The 21,799-nt window shown below is 40.4% G+C and overlaps 1 protein-coding gene across 3 annotated transcripts in view; it reads right to left on the bottom strand.

Annotated features, from left to right (window-relative positions):
* The window catches only part of nme9 (NME/NM23 family member 9), a 69,967-nt gene that overhangs the window by 3,280 nt on the left and 44,888 nt on the right, over positions 1-21,799 (bottom strand). For all 3 annotated transcript variants that reach the window (XM_059967081.1, XM_059967082.1, XM_059967083.1), the window contains 6 exons: positions 20,025-20,169; positions 18,256-18,494; positions 17,772-17,828; positions 11,055-11,114; positions 10,507-10,608; positions 6,107-6,166 (listed from right to left, as the gene is read on the bottom strand). In XM_059967081.1, coding sequence (XP_059823064.1) covers positions 6,107-6,166; positions 10,507-10,608; positions 11,055-11,114; positions 17,772-17,828; positions 18,256-18,494; positions 20,025-20,169 — 663 coding nt within the window. The remainder of the gene's footprint in view (positions 1-6,106; positions 6,167-10,506; positions 10,609-11,054; positions 11,115-17,771; positions 17,829-18,255; positions 18,495-20,024; positions 20,170-21,799) is intronic.

Here is a 21,799-nt window from a genome sequence, read left to right as displayed (position 1 = left end):
GGAGGTAGATGAGGGCATGGAGTGATGTGATGGAAAGGAAATGGGGACTGGAATTAAAATGGTTGGCTACGGGGAAATCCTGCTTGCTGTGGATGGAGCAAAGGTGCTTAACAAAGGGATCCCCTGGTCTACGTCTGGTCTCACTGATGTAGTGGAGGCTGCATCGAGAGCACCGAATACAGTTGATGACCCCAATTGTATTGGATAACAGAAGTGTTACTTCACCTGGAAGGAGAATTTGGAGCCCTGAATGAGCAGGTGTAGCACTTCTTCCACTTGGAGGGATGAGTGGCAGAAGGGAGGTGAGTGAGGAGTGACAACGGACAAGGGAATCACGGAAAGAGTGATCCTTGTGGATGGCGGAGAGTGGGGGGGGGGGGGGTGGGAATAAACATTTGTTTGTGTTCCATCCAGACAGAACATGCCATACATAATTACTTCACAGTATTAAAGGGAAAACTGAATATTTTCTATGGTGTAATTCAAAAGTGCAATGGAGGTAAACAAATCATGTGAAAGGACCATGGTGAGGCTGAGAGTTCATCTTCAGTGTAGAAGAAAAACTTACAATATGTTAAGTCCCTAAATATGTGCTGATGTATGACTGCTGTAGGACAGATTGACTTCAATGGTTTGTGTTATTCAGAATCAGACAGTAAAGCTTTTTGGTTATACTCTCAATGGCCACTTTATTAGGTACACTGTACACCTGCTCGTTACTACAAATATCTAATCAGCCAATCATGTGGCAGTAACTTAATGCATAAAAATATGCAGACATGATCAATAGATTTTGTTTTGATCAAACATCAGAATGGGGAAGAAATGTAATCTAAGTGACTTCGATTGTGAAATAATTGCTGGTGCATGACAGGGTGGCTTGAGTATCTCAGAAACTGCTGATCTTCTGGTGTTTTCATGCATAACAGTCTCTAGAACTTATAGAAGATGGAGCCAAAAACAAAAAACTTGCAGTGAGCAACAGGTCTGTGGATGAAAACACATAGTTTATGAGAGATGACAGAGGAGAATGGATGGACTGTTCGAGCTGCCAGGAAGGCAACAGTAACACAAATAACCACACATTCCAACAGTGGTGTGCAGAAGAGCATCTCTGAATGCACAACATGTCGAATCTCGAAGTGAATGGGCTACAGCAGCGGAAGACCAGGAATATACCCTCAGTGGCCACTTTATTAGGTACAGGAGGTAACAAGGGGTACCTAATAAACTGGCCACTGATTGTATATGCACCAGCATTTTATATATAACTATACCAGGAGCAAACACCTCAGAAAAATATTGCAGCAATTCCGCAAGATAGAAAGGTGTAAAGAATGAGATGAATTTGAAAACATTGACCAAGATGCTAGACAAGGTTGTCCCTTGAGCCCTTTGCATTCTGATCTGGCTTTAGAACCCTTAGCTATTGCTTTCCAAGAACCTATCAATACCACTGGTATTCTAAGGAGAGGTATTACTCACAAAGTTTTGCTTTATACGCTGATGACCTTTTGCTTTATATTTCTAATGTTGAGACTTCATTACCTTCCGTACTTTCCTTACTCTCCTGTTTTAGTCAGCTTTCAGGATATAAACTGAATTTTCGTAAGAGTGAACTTTTTCCTTTGTATAATTTTGTATCAATTAATACTAACCTTACTTTTAATATTGTAAGAAATCAATTATTTGGTTGTAACAATTACTAAGAATTATAAATACTTACTTAAATAAATTTTTTTTACCCTGCTGAATTATGTAAAAACGGCACTATCAAATTCCTTATCGTTGATTGGCCAAATTAATTCTGTTAAAATGAATACTTTACCTAAATTTTTATACCTTTTTCAGGCCTTACCCGTTTTTATTCCTAAATCCTTTTTTGATTCTCTTGATTCTATCATATCTTCATATATATGGAAAAATAAACACTCCTGACTAAATAAAGTTCATCTTCAAAAAGTTAAAAAGAATGGAGGTTTTGCTTTACCAAATTTTAGGTTTTGTTACTGAGCAGTCAATATACAGAATCTCATGTTTTGGTTATATTATATTAACCGAGAGGACCGTCCGGTTTGGGTTTCTTCAGAAGCTAACTGTTAATAAATTTAATAATAATCTCTCTTCTCGGATCCTCAATTCCTTTATTTTTAAGTAAACTAACTGATAGTTTTGTGGTTAAACATACTTTGAGGATGTGGCAAACTATGTATACCTGTCTGGCCATGCCCCCTGCTGACTGCTCCTGTGGCTCCTCCCACAGACCCCGGTATAAAGGCGATTGGAGGCACTGCTCCCCCCTCAGTTTCCAGGATGTTGTGTCGTGGTCTCTTGCTGATAATTGTGCTCTCTTGTTGCTAATAAAAGCCTATCTTTTGCCTCCCGTCTCCAAGAGTTATTGATAGTGCATCAGAGGATTTGGATGCAATTTAGAAAATATTTTGGTTTATTGGCATTTTCTCTTTCAAGTCCCATTTTTTCTAACTACTTTTTAAACGTTCTATGACTGATGTAATTTTTAAAGATTGGAATAGACTGAGTATTAAATGCTTCCAGGATTTATTTGTTGGAGGAAGTCTCTTTTCGTTTGAACAGTTGTCAGCTAAATATAGCTTACCAAAAACCCACTTTTTTGATACTTACAAATTAGAGACTTTCTGCGATCTCAATTACATACATTTCCTAAAAGCCCTGATAATAATTTATTAGATGTAGTTTTTAATTTGAAGCCTTTTTATAATGGATCACTATCTAATATTTACGGTATGTTGTTGGGAATGAGAAACGTTCCTTTAGACAAAATTAAAAATCTCTGGGAACAAGATTTACAGACTTCAATTTCTGAGGAGACTTGGAATGAAATTTTTTAATTGGTTAATACATCATCTTAGTGTGCCCGCCACTCCCTCCTACAATTTAAAGTGGTCCATAGGGCCCACATGACTAAAGATAAGGGGTCTCATTTCTATTCGGACATATCTCTCTATTGTGACAGATGTAACAATGGAGAGGCTTCATTAGTGTATATGTTCTGGACATCCCCGAGGCTTGATAAATACTGGAAGGTACAGGTAATCCCCAAGTTACGAATGTCCGACTTACAGACAACTGTACTTACGAACCAAAGAAGGAGAACGCTGTCCGCTATTTTAAGTTGGATCCCGACGCCATCCGCCATTTTACATCGGATCCCGACGCTGTCCGCTATTTTAAGTCTTTGCCGTTGACACTGTGTTGAGTGTTTAACTTTGTATTTGGCTTAAAATTTTCTTAGTAAGATTCACTCTGACCCCGCCGCCCCCCCCCCCCCATTCTGGTCAGCTGGTGGCACAGTGAGATCAGCGCCGGGCTGGAGAACAAAGGTTTCCGAGTTCAATCCAGTGACAGACCGCTCCCGTGTCAGGTTGATCTCGATCCAATGATTCCCGTACCATCCGTGCCGGGTTGATGTTGAACTTGCAACTCAACCTTGTTAAAAAAAAACACTGCCACCTCCAGTTTAAATTCCCACGTGGAATATTGTGGATGATCAAATACCCAAACCCAGCACAGCCTCCCCACTTGTCCCATTCAACCTGTCTCAGTGCGGTGGTCGTTAGGACCCAGCGGAGCTCGGGACCCGCCGCCTGCAGTATTTCTGTTCCATTGATGGTGTGTGGTGGTCCTTAAGACCCAGCGGACCTCGGGAGCCTGCGGAGGTTGGGACCCGACGCCTGCAGTGTTTCTGTTCCATTGACGGGAAGCGATCGCGATTGAAAATAAAGTGGAAATAATAAAGCATTTGAAAAGAGGTGAAACGCCATCGGTCATTAGAAAAGCATTAGGCTACAGTCGGTCAACGATTGGAACAATTTTAAAGGATAACGGATAAAGTGAGAATAATGGAGCATGTGAAAGGCCCTGCCCCGATGAAAGCTACAATTATTACTAATCAACGCAGTGGTTTAATTATTGAAATACATACGTTTCTTAAGTGTTTATATGCATAGAAAGGTAAAATATATACTATATACTAAGAAAAACATTTGACTAACTGACGCTAAATAATACCGGATGTACTTGTTCCGACTTGCGTACAAATCCAACTTAAATATGGACTCAGGAATGGAACTCATACGTAACCCGGGGAATGTCTGTATTTCAAACTTTTTCCTGTACCTTTTAAATTTTAAACCAAACTCTTTGACTGCCTTATTCAGTTTTGTTGGAGGAAAATATATTATCTTGGAGACACCTGATCTGCACATTTTGGCTTTTATTTCTCTTATAGCTAGGAGGGCATTGTTGCTCAGGTGGAAGGGTGTTGCTCCGCCTACGAAGCGATGTTACATCATGCTTAAATTTAGAGAAAATTCGTTGTTCAATTTCTGAATCAAGACAAGACTCTTTAACGTTATGGGGACCTTTTTTGAATTATTTTCAAAACCTTTGATTTGTTATCAAGTACAGATGTTGGCTAATAATAAGTTTTACTATATGATAAGGACTTTTTTTCCCGTTTTTCTTTCTGTACCAAACAGCTTTTCTTAGTAGTGGGTTAGATTTTTTTTGTATAATAAAACTACTACTTTTCAATATTACAATTCAATTTAATTTACATGAATATGGGGTAATGAGACTATAAGTGTGATTCAAATGTATTGTAATTGATAAGTGATATATATCCTCCCGTACTCTGTATTCTTTCTTGTAAGAAATCAATAAAAAAAAGAAAAAGACCAATACGTTAGAATTGAGTGGATATCAAAAGAGCTGCAGATGCTGGAAATCCACAGCTAAAGAGAAAATGCTGAAATTACTCCACAGAAGAGGGCAAACCAGTGGGATGAGAAACAGAGTTGAACTTTTAAGTAAAAGACCCTCTGTCAGGTATTATTCTGTCAGAAGGATGAAGAGGAGTGAATTATCTTTTTGTCACACTCTTGTAAAATCTATGTGTTGCTAATAACTAGTAATAATCAATAGAATGTAGTATTTTCAGTACACGCGACAGAAAATACCATTAGGTCAGCATGTTGAAAAGTTTTCATATTTTCGCCTTCACGAACTTGGCGTAAGTTGGGATCTGGTTCCACATCTAAAAGTCTATACTCAAGTCTCCTACTTCACAGTAGTAATTACTCCTTGTAAATAAGTGTAATCAATGAGTGAGAAGCAACTAATTAAGCCATTTAAACTAGAGATACGGCAACATTAAAATTCTTCCTTAACCTGTCTATGCATTCACCTGCAGGGCTCACTAAACAGTGAACAGGGATCCTGTGCGGGTCTCCTCTGGGGACTAAAATTAATTGCAGCACCTCAGCTGACTCAGCACAGATAAGGTTCATGGTTCAGGCTATTCAAATTTTGGAGGCTCTACACTTTGACTCATGGTACATGGAAGGTTTAAGATTTTAAACATCAGAAGCTCTCTCGAATCTTTCCTCAGAATGTTATAGAATGGGTTGTTGAAAGATGGGTAAGCAGCTCTGGTGAAGGGCCTTATTCTGTCCATTCTGGAGCAGCTCACTCATCTTTGGTCCCCGCTGGACACTCAGCCCTCACCTGTGGCTCCAAGTTGCTGCTTGCATGTGAGAGTGGCCACACCCTGGGGCACCACTTTGACAGGCATTCTAAACCCGGCGAGGATGACCGGTGGGCCTCATACCCCGGTGAGGTGCGGATCTGCTTGTCCTTGCATACAAAATCTGCTCTGGTGGACAGGGCAGATGAGATCAACAGTGAGATCTAATGGCCAGAAATGCACTTACATAGTGCTTTATTGAGAGAGACGGGCATGACAAGGCGTAAAAGGTGGCATGGTTATCTACCGCCACCAAGTAAAACCCCAGTTACGATGACTACTCGTACCACGGACCCAGACGTCCGAGGTCGAGGGAGTGGAAGTGCCAAGTGCAAAGGCTTTTCCTCTTTAAAAAAAAAATTTCCGCACAGGTTTCAAAACTGTCATCAGATACGGCGAACAACTAAACAATTAGTGAGCTGCCACTGCTCTGACAGATGAACCCAGACAGGGTATGCTTTTCTACTAATGAACTGGAATAATGAGTCTTAATCAAAAGTGTAGTTCTGTAATTATTGCGGAAGCAATATTGTAACTTACTTTCAGGTTCTGCTGAAGCCAATTCTTTTGCCTCCACCTCGTTAGATGCCACCACGGAATCTATAAAAAGAAATGCAATAAAATTAACAGAAAATTTTTTACAATACTCCCGATCTGCAATTTTTGACCACCCATGTAAAGATACAGATTATTTACATATTAACTTACTCTGAAAAATTAAAGCTTTTTTCTGCTTCTGATTGTTCTGCTGCCCTGCCTTGCCTATGTGACTGTACCAAGTATAATGTAACGTTTGAAAGATGTTTTGCAATGCCCAGAGGGGCAGCCAAAGATAAGAAGATGCAGATGGTAAATAATACTAAGAACAGAGAATAGAGGAGACACTTCCAGTGCAGAGAATGAGTCGTGGGGGGTGGTGGAGAGGTGATATTTCAAAAAAATATCTGCAGGGCAAAGACAGTCCACAAAATATTATTGGCAGTTCAAAATGAACACTCCTTTATTGTAACACACACAAAATGCTGGTGGAACATAGCAGGCCAGGCAGCATCTATAGGGAGAAGCACTGTCGACGTTTCGGGCTGAGACCCTTCAGCCTGGTCTGCTGCGTTCCACCAGCATTTTGTGTGTGTTGCTTGAATTTCCAGCGTCTGCAGATTTCCTTGTGACTCGTTTATTGTATTCACTTAGGAAACAAATACGGTAGGTGTAGGTTTCGTGGAGGGGGAGGGGATGTTACAGAGCACGTTAACTTTTAAGAGGAGGAGGTATTAGATATCTGAGCAAAAATACAGGTGGAAAAGTTCCACGGCATGATGAGAGTATCCCAGGCTTCAACGGGAACAATGTAGGAAATTGCTGGGGCCCTGAAAGAGATTTTTAAAACTTCACTGGCCTGAAGTGGAGTTCCAGGTGGAAGGTCGACAGCGAATGTGTGACCTTTATTCAAGGAGGGCAGCAGGGATAAGGTAGGTAACTATAGGCCGGTGAGTCTAACTTCAGTGGTAAGAGAGCCATTGAACCAAAATTGTGAGGGACAATTGGAAAGGCAGGGGCTATTCAGGGATAGTCAGACCTGGTTGATTGGAGAGAGATCCTGTCTGAATAATTTGATTGAAGTTTTGAGGAAGTAACAAAATACATTGAAGACAGCAGTTTGGTTAATGTAATCTACATAGACAAGATCGTAAATGGAAGACTGGTCCTAAAGAGAACCCATGGGATTCAAAGACGTTGGCAGATTGGACTCAAAGTTGGCTTGGTAATAGGGGACTGAGGGTACTTTGTGATTAGAAGCCTCGGACCAGCTTGGGTACTTGATGTGCAGCATGAACAAGGTGGGCCGAAGAGCCTGCTTCTGCGCGTTATGGAGTGATAAATGTTTTGTAGCTCTGAATAATTGCACGTAGTGTCAGTTTACATCATATTGGCCAGGGGTTTCCACAGTAAAAAACACCTATTGAAAGTGGATGTGAGAATTTAGCTCCATTACCCTCAGAAAGTTTGAGATTCCCTTAACATCCTCACATAGAAACTTCAAAATTCCCACAACTGGTTGTCACTGTCACTCAGACACTGGACTCCTCATTGTGAAGGATGAACATGAGAACCTGTCCACTGAATCTGTTCCTGGTGAGTCCTGGTGACTTCATTCATTTTAGTAGAGAGAAATGGGTGTGATCTGAATATAATTAGCATATTTTTGTATTGATTACTCGGGGGGGGGGAGGGTGGTGGTTAAACTAGTCTGGCAGAGGTGTGGGACCCAAAGTAGTAGTGCGGAACCTGGGCTAGTAGCAAATATAAATGTTAGAAAGAGCAATTTCAATGGACAGAATGGGCAAGGTAAAGTCAGGGAGCAAGGAAGGTCTCCAGGAAGCTTGACACAAAAGGCAGGTGAACTTAGGGCATGGGGCTGGGATATTATAACCAAAGCAGAAACATGTTTGAGGGAGGGGCAGAACTGACAGCTCAATGTTCTAGGTTATGGAAACTCTTAGAGAGGCACGTGGATGTAAGAAAAGTGGAAGATTATGATTGTGTAGGAGGCAAAGGTTAGATTGATCGTGGAGTAGGTTTGTACAGGTCAGTACAACATTGTGGGCCAAAGGGCTTGTACTGTGCTGTACACACAACCTATGTTCTATGTTCTTGAAAGGTGGGATGCTATATATTTGAAGCAACAGCATGGTACTTAGAGAAGAGATACCCGTGGGATCTTTTATGCAAAAAAACACCATTGAGCTCCGATATGAAGTTATCTGAAATCTATACATAGGTTGATTGGATTGATCGAATTAGTGCAAAGCATAAGAATGCCTGCATACTGCTTCCTTGCAATGATACCTAGTAGCCCTGGTATTTTCTGTTTGATTCCAACTTAATACTTTGCAACCAATTACACTAGGAACATATTGGGTTGTCTGAGGACACAGCCCATTGCTTGCTGAAGGTTAAGATTCAAGTCATGCTTGAAGTACAAATGGCTTCAGTGTTTCTGGGTCAGGAAGGAGACAGATCAGCATGGTTTCAGGTTCTGGTGGCTAAACAATGAATCATGCTGGAAAATATGCATATGTGGGTTGTGGAAGAGAATGTGATCAGGCATCTACAAGATTGAATAATCTTCCAAAGTTTAATGTCTAGACTTCAGGTTAGGAATAGCAAATAGTTGCCTGCACTTAATGGAATTAGCAATAATTAGCAGGGATGAAACTCATCTGCACAGGCATAATGGAACGGGCAGAACAAATCAGAGGTATTGGTCAATGAATTTGCTATGAGTTCGAAGCTCAGCTTCTTCCAGACAATATCAGAATCAGAATCAGACTTTAATCGCCAAGTACCTGTGCACATACAAGGAATTTACTTCCGGCAGATGTTGTCTCTCTGCTCATAGCAATAATAATGATAAATATAAATGAAAATATAGATTATACATACAGGTAGTGCAATCCAAGTAATAGTTAGCCGACAGTTAACCGGCAGTTAACTGTTCAGCAAAGTGACCGCAGTAGGGAAAAAACTTCTCCAGAGCCTATTAGTCTTAGTCTGGAGGGATCTGAAGCGCCTACCAGACGGAAGAATATGTGAGAATACTGGGGTAAACTTGGAACAGGCACACAAAATGCTGGAGGAACTTAGCAAGTCAGGCAGCAACTGAAGGCACAGGGGCACAGTTAGTGGACCTGCGGAACTCACAGCTCCATAGTTCAGGTTTAATCCTGATTCCCATTGCTTTCTGTATGGGGTCCCTGCGACTTCATGTGTTTCCCCTGGATTTCTAGCTTGCTCCTACATTACAAAGACATGCAGGTTAATTGGAGACTGCAAATTGCCTCTAGTGTGCTGGTTAGTGGTACAGGTAAGAGGACTGAGGAGAGAATAAATTACAAAGAAATAAGTGGGAATAGGTTATTCTGTGAACATACATAGACATGATGGGATGAAATGGCTTCTTTCTGTGTTGTAAGGAACAGCTTGCAAGATAAGCTTTTCACGATACCTTGATACATGTGACAATAATAAACCAATAACACCACCAAACAATATTTAGTTTTGATACTAAAAGGACCAAATTGTCTTGTAAACTCAGCAATTCTGAAATAATTGTATTTTCCACTTATACTTCCAACCCTTTGCTAAAAAGGCAAGCATACCATTTACTTGACCGCTTGCATTTTTTTTTGATATTTCAGATTCACGAATACTCATTACTTTAAATTATTCACTCTTAATAAACTTACGGTTCCCCACAATTTCCAAGTTTCTTTTTGCATCTTCCACAGGAAGACAGACACAAAATATTTGTTTAAAGTCCTTGCTACTTTCTTTTTTCCATCAAAAGTTTTCCACTATTTGTCCTGATTAAATCCATGTTTACTTTCACTAAAACCTTCGTTCAATTTTTGCAGGGGTTCTAGAAATCTGCTCTTATCATTAGGGCTCCCAGCGATCACAATGAGCCTCTCTCAGGGCATCCAGAGGGGAATTGGTTGGAATGAAAGGATCAGACCAAATGGGGATCCCATCCCCTTCCCCACCCCCAGGTGCTCCAGTTTTCTCCCACATCTCAAACTCAAATGAGTTGGCAGTCAAACTGACTGCAAGAAAACTGCTCTGGAAGTAAAGGCGAGTGATAAAATATGGTGAGGAATTGACGAGGACATGGGGAGAATAAAATGGGTTAGTGTAGATGGGTGTGCAATGACTAGCACAGGCCCAGTGGGCAAAAGGGCCGGTTTCTGTGTCATGAACATGAAGTGGTGGTAGGAATACACCAATGTGCTCATTTGACAATGAGCTTGCGAGGGTAACTGTTATCAAGTTATTCTTCAAGCTCTGCAGGTCAGATTGCTCTCTATGTACTGGAGTCTCTGTGCACAGCCCCTAACTGATTTCACTTCCCCACTACAGAGAATATTAGACAGGATCATTACCCTCTTCATTAACTTGCACCTCTGGAGTTTCTTCTGGCAAATTCTTCTGCAAGCTCTCATCAAAGGCGCTCTTTGAGTTTTCAGTCTGAGAGTCTACAGGAGCTGTAGAAATTAAAGGCACAAAAAGACTATTTTGGCAATTGTAAAGATTAAGTGAGAGAGAAAGAGAGGTTGGAGCGGACATAGTTGCTCAAAACATCGAATGGTTATTTCACTTCATAAATGCTGCCTGACCTGCAGAGTACCTCCAGCATTTTTTATGTGCCATAGGGAGAAAGCAGTTGGCCTTATGTGCATTACTCCTCTAATTCAACTGTCCATAGAAATTCATCTACACCTTAAGTACACTTTATGATACTGACCATCAGATCTACAACAGAAGTAATCTCAGCGGGACTGGTGTCAACTAATACTGCAATTTTGCGCCAATGCTTTGCACAATCTTTCTCGTCATAAATTAGGATGTCTCTACCTTTGGGTGGAAGGTTTTAGCTAAGACTGTAGTTTTTTACCTTACAAAAGGGATGATAAGAGATGGATCCACTTACTTTCATCACCTACTTCAGTTTTCTCTGTTGAGTCCTCTGCATCGGCTCTCAACTGTGTATCTAAAAGGCAACAAAATAAGTGAATGAAATATTATATTTACTGTTAATATCTGCCTCTTCAGCATACATGGAATACACACTTACAATCTACTTAATTTTCTATGTTCTTTAATATTAATTCTGTGGAGAATTGGCTCAGAGTTTTCTATTTTTAATTTTAATATGTTCTCCTAATCCAGTGTGCAGGATAAAGACCAAAAATATTACTAACATAATTCTTTCTCTCTGCTGAACTGCACAGATCCAAAAGAGGAAAACTACATTAATCCCAAGGGTCCTGGATTAAAGAAAGGCGATGTAACCCAGTTTTGCTGTTGCTGGTTGGTATCTAACAGCCCCTGCTGGTGGAATGTGTACACAGACATGATTGAGTCAAAAATCTGGCTCTGCTGCCCCTGGTGGTGGAGGAGCAGAGGTGCAATAGGGTAGGGATTGTCTTCTTACAATGCTGCAGTCATCATGGAATGAAGCAGAGGCAGAGTGGCCTTCCTGTTTAGTATGTTCATGTGCTTGGAAAATCACTGCCTGTCTACCAAGAATCTGAAGATGACAAATCACATGGAGAAAGTTAACCCTTACACTTTAACATGACACTTCATTCTGCATTCTGTACTGATGTGATGATATGATCTATATTGATAGCGTGCAAAACAAAGTTTTGCACTGCACTTTGGTGTATATGTAATAATAATAACCCAATTTACCAAATAGATGAAAATGGTGGGTTGATTCTTTAACGAGATGCCAGATAGCATCTGTTGTTTCAAAGCGAAAGACTGATGCAAGGTACAACAGTGACACATTACTTGGTGACTTCACTATTGTTATGTGGGAATATGTCATTCTTTCCCTCCAGACACAAAGTGATGTTAGAAGTAACTCCCTCTAGAGAGGTGCTGTAGTCTCAGGTTGTCCTAAAACATGGTACATCTAGTGTAATAGCTTACACTTTCTATACTGGAAGCAATGATGAAATTTTGGGCAGAAATGGAAGATTTATTCTACACATCAGAGGGCTATATTTGATCCTGGAGTAGTGCCCAGTGCCTACAATGTAAATGTCTCTGGCAATATTCATCCAAGATTTAAAAGCAACCTTCACATGAAAATGTAGACCAGCCGTCTCAGAAAGCATTGCTCAAAGCTCAAGCAGGGTTTCTCTGCTACTTTGATAACAAATGGAGCATTCCATTTTGTCAATACCCCTACTGATTAAGTCTCTTGGGAGTGACTATTGCTAAAGAATAAACAGTGGAAAGTTACCTTCTTTTCGCTGTGACCACAAATCTTTGCCTAATTGTGGATCAGGCCAGTCAACAGTTAGGAATGATCTCACCGACCAGTCTGCATTAGCCCTACTTATTAATGTTACTGTAATGGAATAACATTGCTCCAACACCAACTAATAGTTAAAAAAAAGAAGACAGCCAAAACTCCCAATTACTAATATCATGACATATTAAATACACACTATGATTTTCCGGAGTTAAACAGCTGGAACCTCAGTAACCTTGTCTCTGCCCTATTTCTCCTGAATATTGCCCAGTACTTGAACTGCCCTATTCATAGTCCACCTTGGGAAAAGATGGAAAGGGCTGTGTAGTAATGTTTTAATCATAACAATGAGGGGTATAGATACAAACATGCTTTTTCCACTGAGGTTGGGCGAGACTAGAATCAGAAGTCATTGGTTAAGGGTGAAAGGGTCAAAGTGCAAATATTTAAGGAGAACATAAGGGGGAACTTTTTCACTCAGAGGGTAGTGAAAGTGTGGAACTAACTGCCAGTGGAAGTGGTGGTTGCAAGTTTGAATTGAGCACCTAAGAGAAATTTGGATAAGTACATGGATAGGAAGGCTATGGTTCAGATACAGGTCAATGGGACCAGGCAGAATAATTGTTTGGCATAGTCGGGATAGCCAAAAGGCCTGTTTCTGTGCTGCCATGCTCTGTTTTTCAGTAACAACATAGTGAGGTAGGATATAGAATAAAGCATTTGACAGGTCTTCCATGGTAGGTTGGTCCAAAAGGTTCAGGAACATGGGATCCACATTTAGTTGGAAACAAAATAGGGTTGGTTATTGAGAATAGATGATAGTAGTTGAGAGGTGTTATTTTGAATGGAGGACTGTGACTAGTGCTGTTCCACAATATTCAGTGCTGGGAACTTTATTGTTTGTGATATGCACTCAGTATATATTTTATTAGCTACTTCCTGTACCTAAAATGCTCTTTTTTACACCACTGCTGTAATGTGTGACTTTTGAGTTACTGAAGCCTTACTGTCAGCTTGAACCAGTCTGGCCTCTCTCCTCTGAGCTCGCTCATAAACAAGTCAATTTCACCCACAGAACTGCCACTCACTGGATTGTCTTGTTCTTCACACCATTCTCTGTAAACTCTGAAGACCATTGTTCATGGTCTTGCAAATCAGCTGCTCCTGAGATACTCAAACCACCCCATCTGGCAACAACAATCAACCCACAGTCAAAGTCACTTAGATCACATTTCTTCCCCATTCTGATGTTTGATCTGAACAACAACTGAGCCTCTTGATCATGTCTGCATGCTTTTTCTGCATTGAGTTTCGGCCAAGTTTGTCTGATCAGATATTTGTATTAACAAACAGGGACACAGGTATACCTAATAAAGTAGCCACTGAGTGTAAATAAATGATCTGGGTGAAAACGTAAGTGGCCTGATTAGTAAGTTTGCAGATGACATGAAAATTGGCAGAGTTGTGGACAGTGATGAAGGTTGTCAAAAGTTAGAGCAGGATATGGGTCATTTGGAAAATTGGGTAAAGAAGTGGCAGATAGAGTTTAATCCAGACAAGTGTGAGCTGTTGCAGTTTGGGCAGTCAAATGTAAAAGCAAGTGTATTGCCCCCTAAGCAGCTTTGATCTAATGAGGAACTTTAGGATACAAGTGCTTAGATCGCTGAAAGTGACAACACAAATGGATAGCATGGTAAAGAATGGATATGTTATGCCAGTTTTCATTGGCTAGGCATTGAGTGTAAACTAGGAAAGTCACGTCGCCGCTATATAAACTTTGCTCAGGCTATATTTTGAGTATTGTGTGTAGCTTTAGTCAGTGTGGATGAACTGGAGAGGCTGCAGAGAGGTTCACCAAGATGTTGCCTGGATTACAGAGTATCAGCTACAAGGAGAGGTTGAACAAACTTAAACTGTTTTCTCTGAAGCATCAGAGGCTCAGGGGTAGAACATTATTTGAGGCACAGGCAGGATAGATGGCCAGAATCTTTTTCCCAGTGCGGAAATGTCAAATATTGGAAGGTGTCAGTTTAAGGTGAGAGGGAGAAGTTTAAAGGAGATTTGCTAGGCAAGTTCTTTAAATAGAGAGCAGTTGGTTTCTGAAATGCAGCACCAGGATAGGTTGGAGAAGCAGGTATGATTCCAGTGTTCAGGAAGCTTTTAGATAGTGACATAAACAGATAGGGAATGGACGGAAATGGACAATGTCCAGATAGGTGGAATTAGTTTAGATTGGTATCAAGTTCAGCATGGATAGGATGGCCCAAAGGGCCTGTCCTGTTCTACCCTGTTCTATGTTCTATGTATCTTTGGAGTCAACCATTGATTTTGTGAATGGAAAACTGGTGTAATGTTGAAAGGAAAACATTCCATTTGGCTGGCCTGCAATTGAAATGCTGGGGGAAGATGAGGGGTCAGCATAGATATTAGAGGCAAAATAAAGGGAGATGGTGGTTGTTGATGGTCACAATGCCTACCTCACTGCGCCCTTTTAGATCTGCTGATGTTACCATGTTACTCGAAGCAGACATGTGACATCTCCACACAATCCAAAAAAGCTTCACGCAGCAGAATCTACCTCATGAGGAGAAGGATAACTGAGGGAATGTCGGATCCAAATAACCCATGTCAGCTCTAACTTTAATCTGTGTTGATAAGAATTCCAAAATGATTGATAATTGTAGCAGAAATCTTGCTTATTTATAGCCCTGGCTATTAGAACATTAAAAAAAAACAAATTAAAATAACTTGTTTTGGGAAACAAACTGGTTCATGATTAGACTGCTAGAATGTAAAACAACTTATAAATATCTCTTCAGATTTATTTTTGTGAATGAGCTTGGCATGTAACTTTACTGGAGCAGAAACAAATTTGGCTCATCTCAGAATGTAATACAAACCACTGAGTAAAAGGGAGAGAGACTTGTGGTTTCTCTATGTTTTTACCTGCACTTTTCCTAAAGGTAATAGATGTCTTTCAAGAGTGTGACCCTTAGGAGGAAAGAGCCCACACCACACCACTGCCCATAAAACTGCAGCACATCACTAAGTCAGTTGTCCGTCTTTGCTTTTATTATAGACTAGGATCCCTGCTCAATTACATTGATTTTTTTTAGAGCATACACGAGGGAATCTGCAGATGCTGGAAATTCAAACAACACACACAAAATGCTGGTGGAACACAGCTGGCCAGGCAGCATCTACAGGAAGGAGCACTGTCGACGTTTCGGGCCGAGACCCTTCGTCAGGACTAACTGAAAGGAAAGATAGTAAGAGATTTGAAAGTAGGACAGGGAGGGAGAAATGCAAAATGATAGGAGAAGACCAGAGGGGGCCAGATGAAGCTAAGAGCTGGAAAGGTGATTGGTGAAACTGATACAGAGCTGGAAAAGGGAAATGATCTTGGGACGGGAGGCCTCAGGAGAAAGAAAGGGGGAGGGGGGAGCACCAGAGGGAGATGGAGAACAGGCAGGGTGATGGGCAGAGAGAGAGAAAAAAAACAACTAAATATATCAGGGATGGGGTAAGAAGGGGAGGAGGGGCATTAACGGAAGTTAGAGAAGTCAATGTTCATGCCATCAGGTTGGAGGCTACCTAGCTGGTATATAAGGTGTTGTTCCTCCAACCTGAGTGTGGATTCATCTCGACAATAGAGGAGGCCATGGATAGACATATCAGAATGGGAATGGGACGTGAAATTGAAATGTGTGGCCACTGGGAGATCCTGCTTTCTCTGGCGGACTGAGCGTAGGTGTTCAGCGAAACGGTCTCCCAGTCTGCGTCGGGTCTCACCAATATATAAAAGGCCACACTGGGAGCACTGGACGCAGTATACCACACCAGTTGACTCACAGGTGAAGTGTCACCTCACCTGGAAGGACTGTCTGGGGCCCTGAATGGTGGTGAGGAAGGAAGTGTAAGAGCAGATGTAGCACTTGTTCTACTTACAAGGACAAATGCCAGGAGGGAAATCGGTGGGAAGAGATGGGGGAGACGAGTGGACAAGGGAGTCATGTAGGGAGCGATCCCTATGGAAAGCAGAAAGGGAGGGGAGGGAATGATGTGCTTGGTAGTTGGATCCCATTGGAGGTGGCGGAAGTTACGGAGAATTATACATTGGACCTGGAGGCTGGTGGGGTGGTAGGTAAGGACAAGGGGAACCCTATCCTGAGTGGGGTGGCAGGTGGATGGGGTGAGGGCAGATGTGCAGGAAATGGGAGAGATGCATTTGAGAGCAGAGTTGATGGTGGAAGAAGGGAAGAGAAATAGCCTACAGACTCTCACAGCTACCTGGACTATTTCTCTTCCCACCCTGTCTCTTACAAAAAGGCTATCCCCTTCTCACAATTCCTCTGTCTCCACCGCATCTGCTCTCAGGATGAGGCTTTTCATTCCAGGACGAAGGAGATGTCTTCCTTTTTTAAACAAAGGGGCTTCCCTTCTTCCACCATCAACTCTGCTCTCAAATGCATCTCTCCCATTTCCCAAAACATTGACAGTGCTTCTTCCTATAGATGCTACCTGGCCTGCTGTGTTCCACCAGCATTTTGTGTGTGTACATTGATTTTTTTTTAGTTGAAATGAGTGTAATTTGCATCAGATGCAAATTTTGTGAGATCTTGCATCAGTTATTTCCGAAATAATAACAATAATGTTACTTACAAAATTGGTTATATTCACAGATCAATTTTACCTTAGTTGAGAGTCCCCACCCATGTGTCGACCTTCAAAGAGGCTCTAAAAATTAAGTTGGCAGCGATAACACTGATAACATTTAAATGTTTCTGTTTGTAACTTTGTTTCGATTTGCCAAAAACCCAACAGTGATATTTTCCACACACGTGTCACATTTTACTTGCACTTTAGAGAAAGAAGCAGAGTTAATTAGCAGACACGCTAACTCTGTTTTTCTCTCCATAAATGCTGTCTGACCTACTGAACATTTCCAGTACTTTCTCTTTTCCTTCCAATTACTAATATTGATTTCATTTTGGGATAGGTCCATTTTTAGTTACAGTTATCAAACTTCACAGTTTCCAACTTTGTGAAATGCAAAAATAGAAAAAATATATGTTTTCAGAAAAACTCCTAAATACACAGGTTTGTGGGTGATTTCATGTCCAGCAATATGCAGAAATTCAGTGGGCAAGATGGAGAAACGGAAATATTACGTTAAAATTTGCTTAAGTCTGGGAACTTTTTTTGCAGGATCAACACCTTCAATTATTCCTTATTTTTGCAATATGTTGCTTAAAAAAGTTATTGCTTGGTATATTTACCTGCACAGAAACATTCAAGTTTGTTTTCAAAAGTATGTTTTCGCATTGGCTATATTAGCTGAATTATCTAATTAAAATAACCATAGGAGACATTCATACAAACCTTCTGATTCCTCCATATACTCCGGGTAAACTATTTTCTCCAAGTTTGGTTCAATACCTGAAAGTAAAGACAAATGTCAGCAGTATTATCAATTCAAAACTTAACCAGCTTCTTAATTTTACTTAAGCGGCCCTGTCAAGAGCTTCATTAATTCTTTCAATCAATCTGCACAATAGCTTCAATTTTGGTCTTAGAAGATAATCCTTAAATGTCCAATATCCTGAAGCTTCAGATAAGGTGCATTTACAAAGCTGTCAGCTGCTTTCATATACTTACACCCTAAGCCTGTCATGCTTGTGTTGAGAATAACAGGTTTAGGGTATGGGTAAGAATTGGAATATCTAAATGATAAAATATTTAAATTTACATATATCTGTTTTTAAAATAACCATTTATTTCACATAAATGTGGTAATGTTTCATAATTTAATGCCATAAGCTTAGCCAGACTCTACATTTCATTTCTTCCATTTATATGTTCTGACCTTGGACAATGCCATCCACTCCGATATTTATCTCTCCAAACAGAAACTGGATTTTTTCCATGGCTTGCATCTGATCTGTGGGACCATGCAAGGAATTCTGTAAGACATCCTTTGCAAACTTGGCTCGTAAGGAATCTGGTGCTATTTTCTTGGCCTCCTCGGGATCTGTTGGACCCATCAAATTTCTCCATTCTTCCACTGCATTCTCCTTACTTAGAATCATCATCAATGATGGACCTCTGCAGGGGGCACAGAGAGGATCAGAGCCTATCAGTATTAAACTTACTTTAACCTATCTTTCAAAATGTGCACAATTTCTTACCAGAAATAAGGCTCACAAAGAGAAAGTGGTTTCAAACAATAGATTTTAAAATAATGGCTTTATGAACTTTCAATGTGCCGAAATCCAAAGTCAATGTATAGAACATTCTATCTATTGAAGGCCCCAATGCATAAATTGCTTAAGGCAAAGCTAGACCTACAATTTTTGATTTATTTGCAAGATGTGGACCCTTGGTAGAAATTTTAATATTAATTGCCAATCCTTATTTCCCCCCAAAATGAAGAAGTTAACCACATTGTAAGTTCAGATGTCACATACAGGCTGACTGGGTAAGAAGAATGGATATCCTTTCCTCAAGAAAATTAGTGAGCCAGATGAGATTTGACAATACCTTGAACACCACGTAATATTGGAATTCCAGATTTAGTCACATCTGACATTGTATGATTTGAATTCCTGTTGTTGGATCAATTGCTAGACATGTAACTTAGCCACTTTGCTACTGTACTGTAACCAGAGTCAGCTAAGATTATTATTTTCAAATATTGAGTTGAAAACAGTGTTGGGTGGACTAATGACCAAAATGCTAAAATTAAGAGTCTTCTATTGTTTATCAAATGATATTCATAGCTGAATCCCATCATATCTTTGTGTCCATTAACTCTGACTGTCAGCTTTTTCCTGACGTGTACCATCCTTTTAGTTAAAACAGAATATTCTAATTACTCTCTGTCCTCCTCCCCGTAGAGTACATAAAAGGACATAAAGGAGGGTCAGCTGAGAGGGAATGGAGCCAACACTAACACACTAACTGAATAGCCACTTTCTTGCTGTTGTTTACATTAATTTATCAAACTAAAGAAGGTGGTTTATATGGTGAAAAATAAAACCCAGGAGAAAATAACATTCACTCAAATTATATTTTTATTTTCCCTATCCTTTTGATCATAACTCTCTATTATTTATTTTGCCAGCCATATTTACATCTTGACTCCAAATAATTTTCCTTTGGATGGCTGGTTTGTTTACTGCAGGAATAAAAGCCAAACCTTAAATGATTTTCTTAGCAATGAGTAAAATGTTATATTTATAATCCAATGGGATTCATTAGTTGGGTTCAGCTTTGGAGACAAGGTGAGTTATAAACAAAGCCAGACATCGGTTCTACAGACTATCTGTCTACCCAAGAATAGAATCACATAATCATAGCACGGAAGGAAGGGCATTCATTCCAGCATGCCCACTTTGTAAAGGGCCATCCAATCGGTCCCCTTCTCCCCAGAGCTCCACAGTTTTCCTTTTTCTATTCCATTTTGTGAGCTACTGTTGACTTGTAGACAGTGCACTCCATATCACCAAATCTACATTAACATCCAGAAATAATTGCATTTCTGCCCATGGAAACAGTTTTCCCTCATCTATGCTTTCAAGACCCTTCAGATGTCAGAGCTCAATTAAATCTAGATAGAATCTAAATAAAACCTACTCAGTCATATAGTCAATCAGCTTGTCAAAGAATGGCTTGCCCTTGTGTTCCTTGTAGAACTCTTCAGCCAGTTCTCTGCTAAATACCTTTTCTTCCATCTGTGAAATTATAAAGCCTCCTTCTTCAATCTTCTGTATAATCATATCTGCCATAGTTGAAAGTTAAATCACACAAGCAGGTTAGCAAAGGTTGCACCCATTCTAATATGATAAAAACAATCATAACGAGTGAGAGGATAAATATCACAATGATATTGGGAATGTTTTTATGGAATAAGAAAACAAAATGATGAAAATGCTTTAAAAAGTGCTGGTGTTTGACTTCAGGAAGGAGAAGAAATGTACCTGCTCCTGTTTAGATCAATGGCGGTGAGGTTGAAAGGATTGAGAGCTTTGAATTCCCTGGTATAAACACTGCCAGTAGTCTGTCCTGACCCAACCATGGCCAAGAAAGAACACCAGCACCTCTACTTCCTCAGAAGTTAAGGAAATTTGCCATGTTCCCATCAAACCTTACTAATCTTTACAGATGCACCATAGTTAGCATCCAATCCAGATGCATCACAGTTTCGTATGGCTACAGCTGTGTCTGAGAACGCAATAGGCTTCAGAGAGTTGTGGGTACAGTTCAGCATATTATGATGGACTCTGCCTACACTCCTCAATGGCAGCCACATGCATCAAAGACCCTCCCCACCACAGACTTCCTCTCTTTTCCCCCCTCCCATTGGACAGAACATTCAAAGCCCGAAAGCACATACACCCAGTCTCAAGGGTAGTTTCTGTGCTGCTGCTATAGGAATAATAAACAGACCGCTTGAATGAATGGGTGGACTACTGACCTTACTGCACTTTCACTGTAACTGTAACACCTCACTCTAAATTCTGCTATAGCTTTTCCCTTGTGCTACCTCAATGCACTGACGTGATGAAATGATCTGTATGGATGGCATCAAAAACAATGTCTCTCACTGCAGCTCAGTACAAATAACAATAATAAACCAATTTTGTTACTCTGACATTATTGTTAAAGCTTTCATGAACAAAATTATGCCTCGTTTCCACATCAAGAAAGTTTTTCCATTTCATTTGGCAGAATTTTGTTGGAACTAAATGTGACTGAGTGAAAACCTAAGCAAATTATTCAGATCTGTATGAACTCTGTAATGCAGGACAATTCAAGAGAAGTCCTCATCTTTGTTTACAATTCCCAGCATTAGTTTGTCCAAGACAGCCCTGGAACCTCCTCTGGTTTCTACACAGTTCCAGATCCTCTCATCTTCTTTAAATCTCACCTCACCTTTCCTCCCCCAACAACAGCATAAACAAGACTCTGATTTTTTGAAGAGCTTAAAACTGGCTTCACAGACAATGTTAGAAACACTCCAACAAAATGGTCAATCTAAATGCCCAAAGTGCCAGAGCTCAAGGATTAAGCTGGTCGAGGCAGTCTTGAGGAGGACTTCATTGAATGCATACATGATAGCTTTCTTGAACAGCATGTTTCTGAACCTACAAGGGAACATGCTAGCTTGGATCTGGTCCTGTGCAATGTGACAAGTAAACTTAGCAACATTGTAGTTAGGGATCCTTTTGGTAAGAGTGATCACAGCATGATTAAGTTACTCATACAAATGGAGGGTGCAAAAGTTCAATCTAAAACCAGGTATATTATGCCTAATAAAGGGAGACTACAAAGGGATGAGGGAGGGCATGGACAGGATAGACTGGGAACACAGGCTATATGGTGGGACGTTTGAGGAACAGTGGAAGACT

This window comes from Hypanus sabinus, chromosome 4 (assembly GCF_030144855.1).
Source record: "Hypanus sabinus isolate sHypSab1 chromosome 4, sHypSab1.hap1, whole genome shotgun sequence".
Lineage (NCBI taxonomy): Eukaryota > Metazoa > Chordata > Chondrichthyes > Myliobatiformes > Dasyatidae > Hypanus > Hypanus sabinus.
Note: the sequence above shows the minus strand (reverse complement) of the source record. Positions and strands in the feature narration are given on the sequence as shown.